This window comes from Giraffa tippelskirchi, chromosome 2 (genome assembly GCF_054371585.1).
Source record: "Giraffa tippelskirchi isolate mGirTip1 chromosome 2, T2T-mGirTip1v1.2.pri, whole genome shotgun sequence".
NCBI classification, from domain to species: Eukaryota; Metazoa; Chordata; class Mammalia; order Artiodactyla; family Giraffidae; genus Giraffa; species Giraffa tippelskirchi.
In genome coordinates, this window is record NC_137276.1 from 223,599,446 (window position 1) to 223,619,037 (window position 19,592).

The 19,592-nt window shown below is 38.7% G+C and overlaps 1 protein-coding gene across 1 annotated transcript; it reads right to left on the minus strand.

Moving 5' to 3' along the window:
- Nucleotides 1-4,149: 4,149 nt before the first annotated feature.
- Nucleotides 4,150-4,827, minus strand: CLDN8 (claudin 8). Its single transcript, XM_081537768.1, has one exon. It carries the CDS (start codon nucleotides 4,825-4,827, stop codon nucleotides 4,150-4,152), a length of 678 nt encoding a protein of 225 aa, XP_081393894.1.
- Between the last annotated feature and the right edge of the window lie 14,765 nt (nucleotides 4,828-19,592).

Consider the following 19,592-nt stretch of genomic DNA (forward strand, 5'->3'; position numbering starts at 1 on the left):
CTGCCACTTGGCTCCGCTTGCTCGGTGGGATCAGAATGGGGGCCAGGGTCTTGCTGGGATACTGTTCCAGCAGCTCTGGGAGGCCTTCTCAGGACAAGGAAGGAGGCCTGGTGAATTTGAAGCATGATTTTTGAAATACAGTGGGAGTCTAAAACATCGTATGTTTCCCAAAGGGAAAGATAATGGATGTCAGGAACTGAGAAGTAGTAAGTTACTTAGAAGTTGGGAGGGAGAAGAGACGAGCTTAAGGGTAGCAAAGATTGACGATGAGGGTGACCCTGGGACTCAGGGTAGAGGGTTCTGTGACCAGTGAGTCACTGGATGGCTTGGAGCTGGGGCAATGAGATGACATTTATTGTGCAGGAAGCTAACTCTGGGAGAGATGTCTTTGGACAGTATTATAGTAGGAAGAGTACAGGTTCTTGAATTAGGGGATTATATATATATCTTTGAGGCTAAGTGTTCTCATGATTTCATCTGTAGTTCATAGCATTCTCAGAGGTTTGATGGGTAAAGAAAGAAAAGATCAAGCACCTGGTATGCGTGTGCTCAGTCGTGTCTGACTCTGAGGCCCCATGGACTGCAGACTGCCAGGCTCCTCTGTCCATGGAATTCTCCAGTCAAGAATACTGGAGAGAGTTGTCATTCCCTTCTCCAGGGGATCCCAGTGCGGAGATGGAACTGGCATCTTCTGCATCAGCAGGCAGATGCTTTACCACTAGCGTGACCTGGTAGGCCTGCAATAGAGACTACATTTCTTACTCTTGTCCCTTCTTGTTAGACTGCAAACTCTTTGAGAACAAAAACTGTGTCTTGGCCATTACCAAACACCTAACACTTAAGGTAGGCTTCGCTGGTGGCTCAGAGGGTAAAGAATCTGCCTGCAATGCAGGAGACCTGGGTTTGATCCCTGGATTGGGAAGATCCCCTGGAGAAGGGAATGGCAACCCATTCCAGTATTCTTGCCTAGAAAATCCCATGGACAGAGGAGCCTGGTGGGCTATAGTCCATGGGATCACAAAGAGTTGGACACAACTGAGCAACTAAACACACACATAACACTTAAGGTAATCTACCTTAATTGTAGTTTATGCAGTGTGGGAGGGGTCATTTTGGAAAGAGTCAACAAAAGTGGTTCGTGGTGGGGGCAGCAGGTGGTACAATATGAAAGAGAAAATAGTCCAGCTGTAAAGTGAGAGCATAAAACTATATCCCTTACTTCCCTGTGATTTGTTTTGTACGTCATATGGTTCCTCCATAAAACTACATTATGAAACCTCCTTCTGCACATAATTTGCCACCAGCCAAAGCACTTCCTAACCCCAGTGCACCTCCTTCAGAATACGAAAAGACATTTCGCATTGGAATTATTCTAGTTTCTGGATATATTGGTTATACACTGATGTTATTGCATGATAAAGTTTGCTGTTAAGATTATAAGATAGATTTTCCTTCTTATCTTTCATTATCTGCTAAGGCATTTGGATTTACCTTATGGGCAACAAAGCAGTCTTACAGATATTATGGGCAGGCTGTGATGGCGTCTGATTTGCTTTTTTTTTTTATTGGAGTATAGTTGCTTTACAATGTAGTTTCTGCTGTAGAGCAAAGTGAATCAGCAATACATGAATATATATCCCCTCTCTTTTGGATTTCCTTCCCATTTAGGTCACCACAGAGCACTGAGTAGAGTTCCCTGAGCTATACAGCAGGTTCTCATTAGGTTATCTATTTTATACATAGTAGTGGATATATGTCAATCCCAATCTCCCTATTCATCCCATCCCTCCCTTGCATTTTAGAAAGAACTGAAATGGGAATGTGGAGTGTAGCTGGAGGAAGGAGATCCTGCAGGTGGTAACAGAAGTCTAGAAGGTAGGAAAGAGAGGAGATATTAGTAAAGTGGAAAGTTGGAGAAAGGTTTCAGAGATACTCAACAGGTGAGTATCAAAAGGTTTTACTCAAGGAAAGCCAGTAGTGTTATAATTCTGTTTAAGGGGAAAAACATGTAAATAATAAACTGAGTTGGGCCATTTGGGAGCGCTTCCTAACTGAAAATAATGTTTGATTAAAGGCTGATATTTAGAAGATTGGATACATTTTTTTCCTTTTTTCTTTTGCTCCAAGATGCTCACTTAGTTTTTCTTTATTTCTGTTCTCATGAATGTTTTGACCCAAGAGGGAAAAATTGCCTAGGTTAGATCAGTATTTAGTTATTGGAAAATCACCAATCTCAGAAAAAACACTCAAAGTCTTCCCAACTAACAGTAATTAAGCAAGTTATTTTCACATACAAAAATCAGTTCACAAACTAGACATTGCTGAAGAAAATCTAAGTGCACTGAAGAAAAAGTGTATGGACTATGAAATCAGACAGTCCTTATTTTTACCTCCTGACACTTATTGATTAACCAATGAACTGTTCTGAGGGGTCCTCATCTGTAAATTAAACTAATCATATCAATCTTATAAGAGATTTAATGATATAATTCATATAAAACAGTAGAGGTCTTAGTTTATAATGCATGTCCCTAAAACATTACGCACTATTATTAATTAATACTATTTCTCAGAGGCAGGAACATATCTCCCTATGGAAAGTTAGTAAATAAATAGCTATTACATACATAATAATATATGCAGGATATAGATTTTTGGAACCTATAGTGTTATATTAAAAAATTTCAAATATATTATCAGCATCAAATACTAGTGTATGAATCCAATCATTGTAAGTATATCATGTTAAATGTTATATGATAGTCTGTATTCTCAAAAATTAATGCTGAATCTATCTCTATCTTTAAAATGTTACTTTGAAAGCCTTTTTTAACTGCAAAGCTGAAAATATTAGGTTTTTAAAAACTCTTTACAAGTTATTAAAATATTTAAAAACTGAAGGAAAATGAAAGATATCAAATTAATATAAAAAGCACAATTTATTAATACAAAGGACATAAAGCAGATACACATAGTTGATTAAGCTAGAAAAATGTATATACAAACTTTCAAATCAGATTAACTGTTCAATCAAATCTGGGGGGAAACACAAAGATATAGTATACCTGTATCTTAATAAAACTGAACAAAATTGGAACAAATAAAAATTTCACCTTTGAAAACTGAAATGACAATTTTGACTTAAATGTCCATATATAAGAAGATGCAGTTCACAAAGGACAATTCAATTTTGTATTTTTGGTAATCAAATAAAGATATAGAATTTTTCTCTTCTGTTATTTATATTAATGAAAGTCCAAAGTCTCTATACAAATAGTTATTAAAATATTCATATATAAATATACAAGATTTCTTGTCAAGATGTATCCTTCTCCAACCACAAAAACTTGAGGAAAAAAATCTTCACTTTCCTGAAGTCTTTAATATTTCTTAGACTATAGCTTTATCTTTCTTCTTAGTATAGCTCTGGAAAAGCAATTTGAATGCAAAGCCCCTTGACAAATTATCTGCCTTTTAAAAGATGATCATTCAATATACAAGAAAAGGAAGACCTCTGGGGAATGAGGAGAAAGGAATTCGGATTTCTAACTCCTAGGCTGAAAAACGAGATATCAAAAAACCATTTAGTTCCCTTTACTCTGCTGATTAAAGCTTTAATTTTAACCTTCATTATAAATCAAGTGCATTCATCACTAAGCTGTTTTTAAACAATTAATATTAACCTCCTTCAATCTTACCCCTGGCTCCCCTGAAAAGCAATAGTTGAATTCTATTTATTCAGTGTAATGAATCAGTGTTTCATTTAAAATAGGACTATATAAGCCTGTCTCTACTTATGTGACACAGAAACGTCACTCTCATCTATATACATAATGCTCCGTCATAGAGAAGTCACAGTTGTAAAATAATTGTTTCTAACAATGGCATTTTGAAGTAACTAATAAAAGAAAACACATGAACCATTTTAGAAAACAAATTACTTTCTTTCTAGAATAATCAAAGCAATCTGTACAATTTCTCATTCAGCTGAAATCGATTATAGAATCATAAAGAGCTGATGTAATTAGTTCCTGTGATTAATGTCAGGCAGTTAAGAACAGCCAATCAATGTTTCTTTGGGTTCCAGTTTTGGAAAAGAGTGGACAGGTATGTCATCTGAATGGCTTTCTAGTTTGAAAATAGACATAACTACACATACTGACTTTTGGAGTACACACTCGGCGACTTCTTTTGGGTATGATAGCTCTTCTGGGTTGTTCGGTGGGACGGTATGGAGTATCTGTAGCTGCCGCTCTTTTCATGGCAACAAGAAACGCAACAGAACAGCGCCCCTCCAACCATCAGCACCAGGGCCGTGGTCCAGCCTATGTAGAGGGCTTCTCCGAGCTCCCGCTTTTGGGCAATATCCACTATTGGGTTGTAGAAGTCTCTGATGATGGAATTGGCAACCCAGCTCACGGGGATGAGCACCACGAGGCCAGTGATGATGAAGATCACTCCAGCGGTCAGCAGAATGTGGCCTTTCACTTTGTCGTCGTCCCTGGTGCATCTGGTACACTTCATGCCGAGGACGGCCGTCATGAAAGCCAGGAAGCAGAGCACCGAGGCGGCACACATCAGCCCTCTGGCTGCCTGTAGGTCCGGAGAGAGAGCCAGCAGCGAATCGTAGATTTTGCACTGCATTCTGATGTTCGCATGCCTCATGCAACTCATCCATAGTCCTTCCCAGAGGTTTTCAAAGACCACAATGTTGCTTCCAATGAAGGCAGACACTCTCCACTGAGGCATGACCGTGACAGCCACTGTGCCCACCATGCCCACACCACCGAGCACCAGTCCGGCGATTTGCAGGGCGTAGGTAGCCATTCTCCTCCAGGTTGGGTTTTATCCGACCCGCCTGGGCTGGTGAGGCTGCTCTGAAGCCAGGTTCTCTGCGCCCTACGGGGAGAGCAGTTTTCCTGTAGTAATGAACTCAGAATTCTGTGGTTTTTTCAAATAAGAGCTGCTCGGCTTCTTCTAACCAGACTAAATCCAGTGTTGGCTAGCCGAAGTGCCCCCAGCTACTGACTGTGGCGGGTAAAGTTACAAATCAGGTGGGGCAACTTTCTCAGCCAATAAGAGGGGGGTGGTAACTCAGGTGTGTCTAAGCCCGCAAGAAATACTTGGAAGGACTGGACCTTCACATAAACATTCTTTGTACTTCTCAGTTGTCCAAGAAGATAGCAGTATGTTTACCTGGAGGCATAATTAAGAATGCTTGCACAATCCTCAAGAAATGTTCCAGTCCCTTGAGATGTGAAAGTTGTACCTTGAACTGGCAATTCTGAAACTTTGAGTAAGGGCTGCTGTGATCAAAACATAAGCTGCAATCTTTGCCTGAGAATTTGCTAGGGTTGTCAGAATGCCAAAGTGAAAGGAGACCAGGGGATTGATAGTTTGCTCATACCTGAGAAACCACATTCTTTGGGACACATATGATCCAAGTGGTTGATTTAATTTGTCATCGACTTCAAAGCAAGCTTGACTGGGGTGAAATTAGGGAACTGATCATGCCAAGGAACAAAATAAGGCTAATGTAATTCAATACACAGTCTTGTCCTTCTCCATGGCACCAAACACATATCGTTTTCTTTTGAGCTAGGGAAACCACTCATTGGTATATACCTGATAGTCTTAATTTATAAGAAAAAAAAAAAAACAAAAACAAGAGAAAAAAATCCATGTGATTTTCTTCTGGTTTCTTTTTCTGGATTCTTATGTAGCAAAACCTCACAATAGTAATTAAATGGTGACTTGCAGGTTTCTATCTCATGCTGCAGGTTTATCTTTTCTACTCTGTCTTCCTAGACCTAAGCAACTAGAATTCTGCAACTGATGCAAGTTTTAGGTCTATACAAATGGCTGATACTTCTAAATAAAAATTTATAGGACAAAGTGACTATATTCAGCAAATCAACTAAATTTGTCAATTAAACTTGTCTTTAATACCATGTCTGCAAGAGGAGCGGGATGTGCCTTGTGCTAAGTCATATTCCACTGTTTCCTTACAGAAGGAGGTAGAAGCCATTAAATGTAACACATTTTTGGACCGTTTCTTCTCAAAATAATAATGATGACAGCAGTGGAACTAAAATAAACATTTGTGTTGATTTGGGAAAACTCCACCAGCAGTTTTCTTCTGGAGATTGCCTTGAATACACTGTCCCGTCTTTCCGAAGTTCAAACTTAAGTTTCTTTTCATTTGTGCGTTTAAAAAAGATCCTTTATTTACAGTTTTACTTCTCTGCTTCCTTGTACTAGCATAACTCAGGGTATTGAGGAGTGTGTTTCCTGCTCACTTGTTAAACTTTGAAAATTTAATGGTCTAAAAAATCTGAGTGGTTCATAGTGATATAGAGATTTAAAAAAACAGTACTTTTAAGGAAGAGAAGTTGCCAAAGCAAATTGTCATATATAAAAAAAAAAAGAATGTCTAGTAGGCCAAGCTGTTATTATTTTATTAGAATGAACCTGTTGAAATTAAAAAATTAAAAATTCATATTTACAGTAATTTTCCTCACCTGTTGGGCTCATTTAAAAATACTTAGAGTATATATACTTAGAGTATATCTCTCTTTCTGACAAAAAGTATAGCATTTTCTCCTTCAGACTTGTATCAGTTACAGATTTGTAGTCAAGGGGGAATTCAGTTAAACTTGGAAAAATAATCAGCTCAGTTCATTTCAGTTCAGTCGCTCAGTTGTGTCTGACTCTTTTCGATCCCCAAGACCTGCAGCATGCCAGGCAAATCTACAATCCATAAAAAGAGAGTTGAAATCAAAACAGTAGATTATTATTTTTATTATTATTATTATCATCTTGATTGCCAACCTGGGCAAAGGGAATGATGACACAATTGGAAAACGAAAAAGAAATGACATAACTGGTTGAGATATTGAAAACCTAAAATAAAAACGTATATACATATATATATATTTGAACTTTAGCAAACTCCAGGAGATAGTGGAGGACAGGGAAGCATGATGTGCTGCAGTCCATGGGGTCACAAAGAATCGGACATGACTTAGTGACTGAACAACATAGACGCATATGTATATATACGTACACATACGTATATATGTCTATATATATTTATATTTGTAAGGAGGCAAATCAAAATTTCTTTTCTAAATTTGTGTGTGACATGTTTTTTAGTGGCTCTGTTGGAATATTGCAGAATATCCACCTAAAACAGGAAAACTTGAGACAGAAATAGATATCCATGCATTTGAGAGACTTGGCCTTCATAGAAACTGCCTCCCAGCTATGGATTGATGTACCTGTTGGCTTTATTCACTATCAAATCTCTCTTCCCTGAAGCATTCAGCTTTACCAAGACCTTATTTCACACAAAATATTTTCCTCATTCCAAAAATATCAGTACTTCACTCCTGAGATTTTCTTAGCCAAAATATTAGGATCAGAAAGAGAAATCAGCCTTGGGTTAGCAATAGAGTTACAGAGTTAGCTGTCCTGTCAGGAACTAGCCCGAGGCATTCAGAAAGATTTCTTAAGTTAACCCTATGATATTCTGAAATAACTATGCCCCAAAGGTCAGAAGAAATGAGAAAGATAAGAAGCATGGCTAGGGACAAGTTTGCTAGGGACAGAAATCCTAAACTTAAGAGCTTAAAATGTCAAGTTCAGGGCTTCCCTGGTGGCTCAGTGGTGAAGAATCTGGCTGCTATTGCAGGAGACATGGGTTCGATCCCTGGTCTGGGGAGATCCCACTTGTAGAACAACTAAACTCTTGCACCAGAACTATTGAGTCTGTGCTCTAGAGCCCCCAAGCTGCAAACACTGAGCCCACATGCCACAACTACTGAAGCCTACACACCCTACTCTGGTGCACCGCAACAAGAGAAGCCACTGCAATGAGAAGCCACAACAAGAAAGTAGCCTCAGCTTGCCACAACTAGAGAAAAGCCAGAGCAACCATGAGGACCCAACACAGCCAGACATAATAAATAATAAGATTTTTTTTAAGTCAAGTTCATTGTTTATATATTCTATAATATCATATTCTTCAGAAGAGTAACTTGCCTGCAAAATTCAGAGAGCAGTAATGGTCAGAGAATTAGCAGATTAATAGAATTTATTCATTTTTATTTTTTTTGCTGTTCTTTAATTCAGAGTGACAGAGCCACCTAGTCAGGTTATTCTATCATTTCTATTTCCATTTCTACGGAAGAACTAAAATATTACTTAGAACCCAAAAAGACAAGCATGTTCATGTTGACCCTCTGTCTTCCCTTGCTCTCTGGAGATCTTCCTTTTGTCTACATTATCAGAAACTTGATTTAAGTTTGGCAATTAAATTTATCAAATTAAATTTAGCCCTGACAACTACATAACACACGCAAATGCTGCTGCTTTATAAATAATAACACAAAATGTCACTGTCACATTGCCCTTGCTTTTATTATCCTTATTGTTCCAGCAATTAATCCCTAACCAACAACTCTTTAGTCTGAGGTTCCTATTAATTTTCACCACTGCTTGTAGTAATCTTTGTTTCTGCCTATCAAGCTGCTGCCAATTTCTATTGTTTTCTGGATCTGTTTTTGTATTTATTTATTTTTTTTCTTCTGTTGTGTTGCAAGTTTTCAATCTGAGTTTCTTTTTAACTATTTCTCACTGTTAATTAACTGCACTTGGCTGGCCATCTTGTCCTGAGGAAAAAAATGTGTACATCAATAGGCCTCTTTGTTTGTTGTTCCCAAATTACTCTTGGACACTGCCATGTGTTCTCAAACTATCACTCTATTTGTCCTTAACTATATTCTCTGTTCTCAGAGTTCCGTTAGCAGTTCTCTCGTATTTGCCACCTCTCTATTTGTTCTGCTTAGAAATGAATTCTTCTGTATATATGCGTCACATCTTGTTTATCCATTAATCTGTCAGTGGACACCTAGGTTGCTTCCTTGTCCAGGTTATTGTGCATAGTTTTAAGTTTACGTAGGTCCCGTTTGTTTATTTTTGTTTTTACTCTCACTACTTTAGCAGGTGGGCCAAAAAAGATCTCACTGTGGTTTGTCACCGACTGTTTTTCTTATGTTTTCCTCTAGATGTTTTATAATTCCCAGGTTTACATTTAGGTCTCTTACCAATTTTAAGTTTATTTTTGTGTATGGTATTAGGCAGTGTTCTAATTTCATTATTTTATACTACCATGTGTAAAATAGATAGCTAGTGGAAAGCTGCTGTATAGCAGAGAGAGCTCAGCCTGGTGCTCTGTGATGGCTTGGTGGGATCGGGGAGCCTGTGGGAGGGAGACTAAGGAGGGAGGTTATATATGTATATACAGAGTTGATACAACACTGTAAAGCAATTATGTGTACTAAGTTGCTTCAGCTGTGTCCGACTCTTTGCGGCCCTATGGCCCGCATCTCCCATGTCTCCTGCATTGGCAAGTGGGTCCTTTACTACTAGTAACGTTTTATACTCCAATAAAAAAAAAGTAAACAAATGCATTAAAAATACATTTTTTTAAAATGAACTCTTTTCCATGTAATAATTGCCATGTTTTAGTTCGGACTGCTTTAACAGAATACAATAGACCAGGTGGCTCAAACAACAGAAATTAATTTTTCACAGTTCTGGAGTCGTGGGACGTTTGAAATCAGGGTGCCGGGTGGTGGAGCTCTGGTGAGAGCCCTCTCTGTGGTTTGCCGACTGCCATCTTCTTGCTGTGCTTCCCTGGTGACTCAATAGTAAGGAATCTGCTTGTCAATGGAAGAGACACGGGTTCAAATTCTGGGTTGGGAAGATCCCCTGGATGAGGAAATGGCTACCTACTCCGGTATTCTGGCCTGGAGAATCCTATGGACAGAGGATTATGGTGGGCTACAGTCCAGGGAATCACAAAGAGTCACAACGACTTAGTGACTAAACAACAACAATAATTTTCTTGCTGTGCCCTCACAGGGTAGAGAGTGAGAGAACTCTGTACTCCTTCCCTTTTTATAAGGACATCAATCCCATGAGGGCCCTGCTCTCATGACCACATCTAAATGTAATTACTGCCCAAAGGTCCCACCCCTAAATTTCTCCTACTTTTCATTGTATTTTTTAAAAATTAAAATCTGAGTTTCTGTGGATTCTGACATTTTGGGGAAGATAGGTCCATGTGCTTTATTGAATGTAGTGTGTGTGATAACCCCGCTAAAGGGCAAGAAATCCACTGAAATCTTTTTTTAAGATAATTAAGCTATACACTGTGGGAAACTTTCCTCTAAATTATTGACAAATTATGGACAAATTGACAGAAACCATCCTACTTCTTTTTCTCTCTCTCTCTCTTTTTTTAAAGTAAACCTTTTATTTTTGTTTTATTTCTTGTTTGTTTGTTTGGCCAAGACATGGGGCATGTGGAATCTTAGTTTCCCAACCAGAGATCAAAACTCTGCCTGGCTCAGATGGTAAAGAATATGCCCACAATGCAGGAGACCTGGGTTCGATCCAAGATCCCCTGGAGAAGGGAATGGCAACCCACTCCAGTATTCTTGCTTGGAAAACCCCATGGACAGAGGAGCCAGATGGGCTCCAGTCCATGGGATCAGTGCAAAGGGACAGACATGACTGAGCAACTAACATTTTCACTTTCACTTCACTTCATTGGAAGTGCAGATTCCTAACCACTGGACCACCAGGGAAGTTCCAACCATCCTATTTCTAATGCTTTGTGATTTTGTTTTTAAGAAGCTGAAGTTTATCAGTAATAATAATAGCTACAGAGTATTAAATGGTCCCAATATCACAGGTTACTTACATGCACTACATCTCACATTTAAAACATCCTTATGAAGTAAGGCTTATTAGCTCCATTTTATAATTGAATAAATTCAGGAAAGACTGTGCCTTTTCTAAGACCATACGGCTTTGGTTTGCCAAATCCACGGAAATAGAACCTAGATTCAGACCTAAGTTCCATGCTGTGTCTGGTCTTGCCTACAATCTCTTGACGGAAACTAGAGAAAGGGACTATCTTATACGAACACATATGATCAAAGTTAATGAAAAAACAAAATTTGTCCAACACATTTTTTTCCCTTGTAGCACATTATTGAAAACTATTTGCATGGCCAAGCTTTGTGATTTTTTTTTTTTTTTTTGTCAAACATCTGATTGCTTGATATTTGAAATGCATTTTGATACTCTATTCAGAGAAGTTTCTGCTGGGGAAATCACACCACAATTATATCTTATTTAAAGTTTCAGAGAGTCCCCCACTCAGAAATTATTATTTGGGACCCCTTTCTTATCTGTTTCTCATTGTCATCTCCATCTTGATAGTTTCTTAGTCACAGACTAGGTCATGGTACTTAACGATCTAATCAATGCTAGACACGTATTTGGCTAAAGGGGAATTAAAAAATTTTGGTGCAATAAAGTGAACCACTTCATGTATCAGTGCTCTCAGCTTATTGTAATCCAAGCAAACTTTCTTTTGCATTTTACAGAACTTATTAGTGATCAGCAGAGGAATGATAATGAGAGTTACTTTTATTTGTCTACTGAAATTGTTCTTTTCAGCGTCTCAAGAGCAACAGTTTTATCTTTGACATATAGCCCAAATGAAAAACATTTGTAAGTTGCATAAAACAATGTTCTACATGGTTATTTGTGGAACTGCTAGAAAGACTATTTTCTTAATCTTTTCATTTCTTGTCATAATATCTTTCTACTAAAATGTAAAGAATGATGTGCACCTTTGAGTGATAAAAGCAAAGCGTCCATGACAAAATTTAGGAACAAAATCATCATTTCCCTTAACGGATGAAACAATTTTCTGGTCAGGTCAGGCGGAGATATTAATTGGGACCAGACATTGTAACATTCAATAATGAATAGGGCCAAAAAAGAGCATTTCTCAAAATTTAATTTTGGATCTACATCTATTCCCATTGAGTTTAACTCAGGTTAATTACAAAGAAGAAGGAAAAGAAAAAAACATCTTAGATAATATCTTATGCTAATCATAAGAACTATTCAATAAATATTAAATTATATTAACAAGTAAGACTATTATACAACATAATGTATTAATTAATCATATGATTTGATCCTTTCAACTACATTATTAGAACAATACTCTTATCATGTTGGGCTTCCCTGATGGCTCAGAGGTAAAGAATTGGCCTGCAATGCAGGAGATGAGGATTCAATTCCTGAGTCAGGAAGATCCCCTGGAGAGGGAAGTGCAACCCACTCCAGTATTCTGGCCTGGGAAGTCCATGGACAGAGGATGCTGGCAAGCTATAGTCCATGGGGTCATGAAGAGTCAGACACCAGACATGAGTGACTTATCGACTAAGGAGGACGACATCATCGTATCAGTTTTACTAAGAAAGCTCCAACTATGAAGTTTAAATAAATGAACCACCCAAAGTCCTACAACTAACTGGTAATAAGGCCAGTGGAGGAATTCCAGTCTGTCAGACATCTGAGGTCATACCCTTGACCCCCTCACTATTCCTTATAGACCCGGCTCCAAATCTGACTCATGGCTTGCATCATTTTATAGTTTTATCTCTTGTTGTTCTCTGAAAAAATGCTCTGCGCATAGTGGGACAAAGAGGAATAAGGCCTCTCCATTCCCTATGGCAGAAGCCAGTGTACAATATGAGAATCGTAAGATGAAAATGTATGACTGAAAAGACCGCACACTTGGAAACCACACGTCCTTATGAGCAAACAGTGAATAGGAGAGTTCGAGAAATGAGTTTCTCTTGTAAAGTTGGAATTAACAGGATAGGGAAAAGTAATTAACCGGGCAAATAGAGCTAAGCCATGTTACTGATTAATTTACAAAACAATTAACTTCCCACTTAAAATTCAAATTAAGATTCTGTCTGCCTTAGGCCACCAGTGTTTGCAAATTTTAATAGGGTTAGACATTAAGTGCTTTACTTAAAACCAACTTCAGACCACAATGGGTAAGAATATTATTGGAACAAGCAGTGCATGGCTTTCTTGGTTTTCAGTTATTTGTCAAAAAGAGAAAATATTGCAATATATTATAACATGTCGGACTTCCTAACGTATTTTTTAATGAGAATATGAGGAAAATTAAAAGCTGTACAATTTCTATCTCAAATATTGATATAGAGTTTTTAAGTTTTACAATACCTTCAAAATGATGACCATGAAATATCTTCTGGAGATTTCCAGCCACCTAACAAGTATATTATGTACAGGCACCATGATAGACTCCAGGGATCAAGAAATAAATCATAGTCTCTGCTCTTTATGATTTTATATTTGCAGAGCACTGAGGGAGCAGTAGGAAAAAAAACCCTGCTGGGTCAATTACATTTTCATAATAAACCAAGTCTTTAAAAATAATAATAATTACATGTGTTTATGATTATACAGCTCTAAAAATGGCCAAATTCGTCTGTTGCAGAATAATAAACAAAAGCCCAGACCTGAGTCCTTTCGGTATATGTCCATTTCAGGGAGTTGCAGGAACACTACCAAATATTGCTTTGAGGACCTTTTGATAGAGGGGCTGCAGGTTTTTCTATTCTTATGGCGTTATTGAAACATGGCCCTCTCCGGTCTCCCCAGCAGCAGGAGCCCTGCCCTGCCCTATGTTCCCAATGTTCAGCCAGCACTCGGATCCTGAAAGACACTGGATGGCTGGGAGCTGAAGGGAGTTGGGGTCAGGAGTTTGGTGCTGACCTGGTCAGCAGGTCTCACTTTACTCATGGTGTGATTCACTCTACCAGGGATTCAAACCATTCTTTGGACTTTGGAAAGGCACACCTTTAAATGCACAAGCAGGTAAGGAGGTGAGCCTGTCTGCACTCTTTGAAAAGCAGTTCCCAGGCATTTGGGGACTTCAAAGGAAGTGAAACAACCCATGGATAGCATCTCTAGGAGACTACGTACATTTAGCAGAAGCAAATCAACTGCCCCAGGTAGTTGCACAACCTCCTGGCTTATTCACACTCCTATTTCTTGTTCTTATTTTCCTTTCTCTCAGACCCTTGTTCCTCTGGGATTTTCTTTAGGATCCCTGCTTCCGGGACTCGTATGTGCCTATGGAACTGGGCTCTGGAAGGTTCTGTCAGGCACAGTGTCATCTATCCCTGTCATCTCTCACACTCCTGAACATTCCATTTCTTTCCTTTGTTGCTCAACTGGTTGGTCCTGCCCTGCCAGGCTTCCCTCCAGGTCAAGAGCTTGGAACAGGGATGCGGTCTTTGTATACAGGAGCAGGATGGAATGAATATTAGACTCAGAGTAGGTCTGAGTGATTCTCTACACAACTCATTCCATAGCTGAGGGAAGCAAAAATGCATGAAGTCAGGAGCCATCTCTGTTTTACCCACGCTCGTAGCAAAATATTGCATAAGCCTGGCACATGCAAAGTGCCCTGTATTTATTTTATATTACACAGATAGTACCGAAATCTCTATGCCCCAGTTTTGGATGTCTCCTTGGTGACTCTGGGTAACTAGGACACTGTCACCAGGAAGACTACTTATTGGTCATGCATGTATTTGTTTATTTTTCTTATTGCTCTCCCCCTCCAACAGAATATAAATGCTATGGGCAAAGTTACTTTGTATTGTCCACTGATCTTATATCCAACCACTAGATACTATCTGGTTCATAGTAATAGCTCAGGAAATATTTGAGATAAAAGAATAAATAAATGAACAGTATCATTTCAGAAGACATTCTAAGCACACAGAATTTTGTTAATACCTTACAAGTAAGTTACATCACTTTGTCAGACATTTTCAGGTCAATACCTAAGCAGAGAAGAATCTAAAATACCATTCAGGGAAATTCCCTGGTGGTCCAGTGGTTAAGATTCTGTGCTCCCAATGCAGGAGTCCTGAGTTCAATTTCTGGTCAGGGAATTAGGTCCCACATGCCACAACTAAAGATCCCAAATGCTGCAGTGAAGACCCAGTGCAGTCAAAAATAAATAAATAAATATTAAAAAATTAAAAATTAAATAAATAAAAATACAATATCACTCGGGCTTTGATTCTATCAGCCTTTCACTGCACAGTTAGCTACAACTTTTAAGAGGTAAAAATAACATCTCATTGGGCTCATGTATTTCGCTTCAGCTTTCATCAAGTTTAAGTATTCTCAGCAAACAGACTTCCATTTTCTTCTTACTTTCTTCTCTCTTATCAGTACACAGATCCCCATTTTTGGTACTGCCTGTAATTATTAATCAAATACTCTTTCAATTATCATGGCAAATATTGGTAAACTGAGAATCTAGGTTACCATTTTTGTTAAATATGTAATTTTAACATACTGGGGAATTATCAATTATCTTTCTCTAAATATACTAACAATAAAGAAGAATGATAAAGAATGTTGGAAATTAATGAAAGATAATGAATTTACATATATATATATTTAACTTTGAAAAGAACTTGTAAGTGTCTCTCATGCATTTTCTCAATGGAAAAATAAAATTTATTTTCTCCCCTACTAATTTGGAGTTGTGCTGATTTCTCCAGGAAATTTACTTTTCTTTGCCCATGTTCAAACTGGAATTCTTATAAGTCAATGATGCTGGACACGACTTAGCAACTGAACAAACACAACAGTGATGTTGAAGGAAGGGGTTTCATTCAGAAGGAACCTTAATCCATGTCAGCAATCATCTCAGCTGCATCAGCCTGCCTTTATCCATTTGCCTTGTGATTACTCTGAACTCAGAAATAGAACGGAAAGCATTTCCACCACAAATGAGGGAATGATAAGCCCATGAGTGAGCTATTACTGGGGCTTGGTTTCCAATGAACAAACTAACAACTATAAAACTTAAAGCAGTGATTTTATTTAAAAATAATTAGCATGTGCATGGATTACTGTTCATGTGTATGTGAGTGTTTCCCTTATCTTTCAATCAACATTTGTCTCAAATTGTATACTGTTTTGAACAACTATTTTTACACTTAGAAAAATCTTATTTAAGTGTGTTTTTAGTATCTCAAATTGTGGACAGTGGCTCTCCTGGAGACAGTAACACAGATGTATGTATATGTGTATGGGTGAGGTCATAAAGAAATGGCTTTCAAATTCTGTAGACTCTATGTTGGTTGAATTCTGTGCATGAGAATGTGTGTGTTAGTTGCTCAATCTGACTCTTTGCGACCCCATGGACTGCAGCTAGCCAAGCTCCTCTGTCCATTGAATTCTTCAGGCAAGAATACTAGAGTGGGTAACCATTTCCTTCTCCAGTGGATCTTCCCTACCCAGGGATCGAACCTGGGTCTTCTGCATTGCTGGCAGATTCTTAACCACCTGGGCCATCAGGGAAGCCTGTACAAGAGACTATGTCATTGTAATACAAAAAATAAAGTACAATTCTGCATGTCACATTTATGCAAATGTAAATACAGTTCTTATGGTTCTCTTGTGATTCAGATTCCATTTAAATACAACTATTGGTCTTCTAGCTCACGCTAGAAACAGTCCAAATGCTATTGTAATTGAATTAGGCTAGTCTTTAATTTGGAGATGAAAACTCCCCTTTGGCACAGATTCTGACATTGAAGGAAAAGAAATCCCTGGGGGGCACAAGTTTTACAAAGGGAGAGACTTTCTCTTTACAGAACAATTCACAGCTGACTCTGAGGGTGTGATGGGAACACCCACAGTAGAGCAGAATAGACTTGTAGTGAATAGACTCACAGTGAATAGACTAATAGTGAATAGATTTATTCTTCCAATGAATTGAACAGAAGAATAAGGCAGCAGTCTATCTGGATTCAGACACCAGCTCTGTTCTTAGAGACCACTGTCTCACTTTACAACGTAAAACACTTCACTCATCTACATATTTGTTATATTCCGTGGCCATGTTACCAAGTCCAAGCTAGCTCTGCTTGTCACAGAACAGGACAATGAATCTAAAAGAGGAAGTGTTGAGGCAAGGAATACAGCTTTACTGAACTGGTAGTCTCAAAATAACCATCTTATCATGGTAGGTCTAGATGCCAAGTTCTTTTATAGAACAGAGTTGAGGGATGGGGTGGGTAAGGGGAAAGGAGGTGAGGAAACCAAGTAAAAAGACCATTAATCTTGCAAATATCTCCTAGTATGGCAAGCCTCTGGCAGGGGATGTGTTAATTTCTTCCTTTCTGCCATCCATAGGTGGACAGGGTCCTGAACAAAGGCATTTTTAGTTTAACAGTCAGGCAGAGGGGGTAGGGTTCTCTGAGATAGACCATTATGTATGATTACATAACCAAAAAGCAAACAAAAGCAAGTCAAAGAAAGAATTCCAACATGGAGTCAGAATTGGCTCTTCCTTGCAACAGCCATACTTAACCACCCTTGACTCTAGACTTGAAATTCCAATTACAATGACTCCTTTGTGTCAGGCACTGGTGACTATGGACAATGTAAAATCAATCAACACAGTCCAATGCTGGAAAAACCCTCAAATCCCTTTTCCATCTAAGGAGAAAATGTTCTGCCATAGACAGTCACAATAATTAAAGGCTTGACTCAAATGTTGTTTTAAGTCCTTCATTTGTGAACCTTTTTATTAACTATCAAATGTTGATTGCCCAAAGAGTATAGGATGGATGCTGTTCTAAGCAATGAAGATTAACTAGGGAGAAGGTACAGTCTCTGCCTCAAGGAGCTTATGGGCTAATTAGGAGAGACTTGTGCAGCAAGCATGCTTCCCATTAAGAACCACCCTTTCTGTGGATTGTAAAATCATAGGATTTATGACATGTTGTCCCAAACACAAATGCCTGCAGGGACAAGGGTGTAGACCCCAAAAAATGAAGCAAAGCGGGACAGGTAAGGACAGAGCAGGCTCCCCTTATACAACAAAAGCTGCCCAAATCTAGCTGATGTTTGCCATGAGGGAGAGAGCACCTTTGTGTTATTAGAACTTTACAATCTTAACAGGACAGAAAACTGGGCCTTTTCATGAAATTCCTCAACTTTTAACCTTCCCCACAATGTGATTAGGGGCTTCCCCAGAGACTCAGCAATAAAGAACACATCTGCAATACAGGAGACTTGGAGGAGATGTAGGTTCGTTTGATCTCTGGGTTGGGAAGATCCCCTGGAGTAGGAAATGGCAACCTGCTCCAGGATCCTTGCCTGGAAAATTCCATGCACAGAAGAGACTTGCCGACTACAGTTCACAGATACACAAAGAGTCGGACAGGACCGAGTGACTAAAAAACAGTATGATTGCTGAACAACACCTGTGGAACAAATTTGCACAAGGTTCATCAGTTTCTAACCACATGTCGAGACCCTGTGACCTCTGGGTATCAACTGCCATCAAATAAGCTAACCCCAGGGGCTTCCCTAGTGTCTCAGTGGTAAAGAATCCGCCACCTGCAAATGAAGGAGACATGGATTTGATTCCTGATCCAGGAAGATCCCATATGTTGTGGAGCAGCTAAGCCCGTGTGTCACAAGTACTGAACCTATGCTCTGGAGCCCGGGAGCTGCAAGAACTAAAGCCCACATGTCCTAGAGCCTGTGCCCTGAAACAAGAGAAGCCTGCATACTGCAGCTAGAGAGTAGCCCCTACTCTCTGCAACTAGAGAAAAGCACTCACAGCAACAAAGACCCAGCACAGCTCAAAATAGAGAAATAAAATTAAAAAAAAAAGAAAGCTAACCCCACTGCTGTGTCAGTTTCTTTGTCAACACCAGGAGCGCAGAAGCTGCTGGTTGCCTCTGTGGAATGCTTTAAGAATTAATGGCCCAGTGGAGGACTTAGATCTCCTTAGATAAAGGCACTGTACAAATAAACATTTTGATCACTGACATAATGTTTTGCCCTAAAGAGTTGCATTGGTAGGTCCCAAACTATGGTAATTTAGTTCTGTATATTACATAAACAGTTGAGGAGAAATTAGTTAGAACTATTTAATATTCACATCTAGATTTTTCCTTAAATAACACACTTGTATTTTCTTTCTTTCTTTCTTTCTTTTGGTTAACTGCCAGAGGATTTGAAAGCCTCCCAAGAAAAATATAAATCTGCTTTCAAAATGAGTCTTTGTCTTAAACAGTAGCCTCAATAATTTTCAAACTGTTCTTAATATTTGTTCCCATGTTAAAGAAACTATGGGAGCTTGAAGTGCGGATAAAACATCAGACAAGATGACTGGCTGACATGCCCAAATTCTCTTAAGGAACACGAGGCATCAAGTTTTCCATTCCCCAAATGGCACTGGTTAGCCTGTGGAGGAAAACCCTGATATTTCCTTTGCTCCGTGACTCCTGAAACAAATAGGAAAATATAGAGAAATTGCTTCTCTAGTTTCACTATTTCCCTAACAGGAATTCTGTTATGATAATCTTGTTGGTCAAACAAAACCTGTATTTACCTGTGTCGATGTATTGCATGCTTTCCTTGCTTCTTTTGTTCTCCCAGTGCCTGGGAAATATCACGTGTTGATTAGCCTGATAGCTTGAGACATACTCATTTCTCAGGTTCACCTTCATTATGCGCCTTTGAACATTGCACAACAGCCCACGACAGAGACACATTCCAAAAGATCTAGACCGCCTAGTGTTCAATAGGAAAAAATCAGCACCTGTAGGATGAATAATGCAATCTAATCA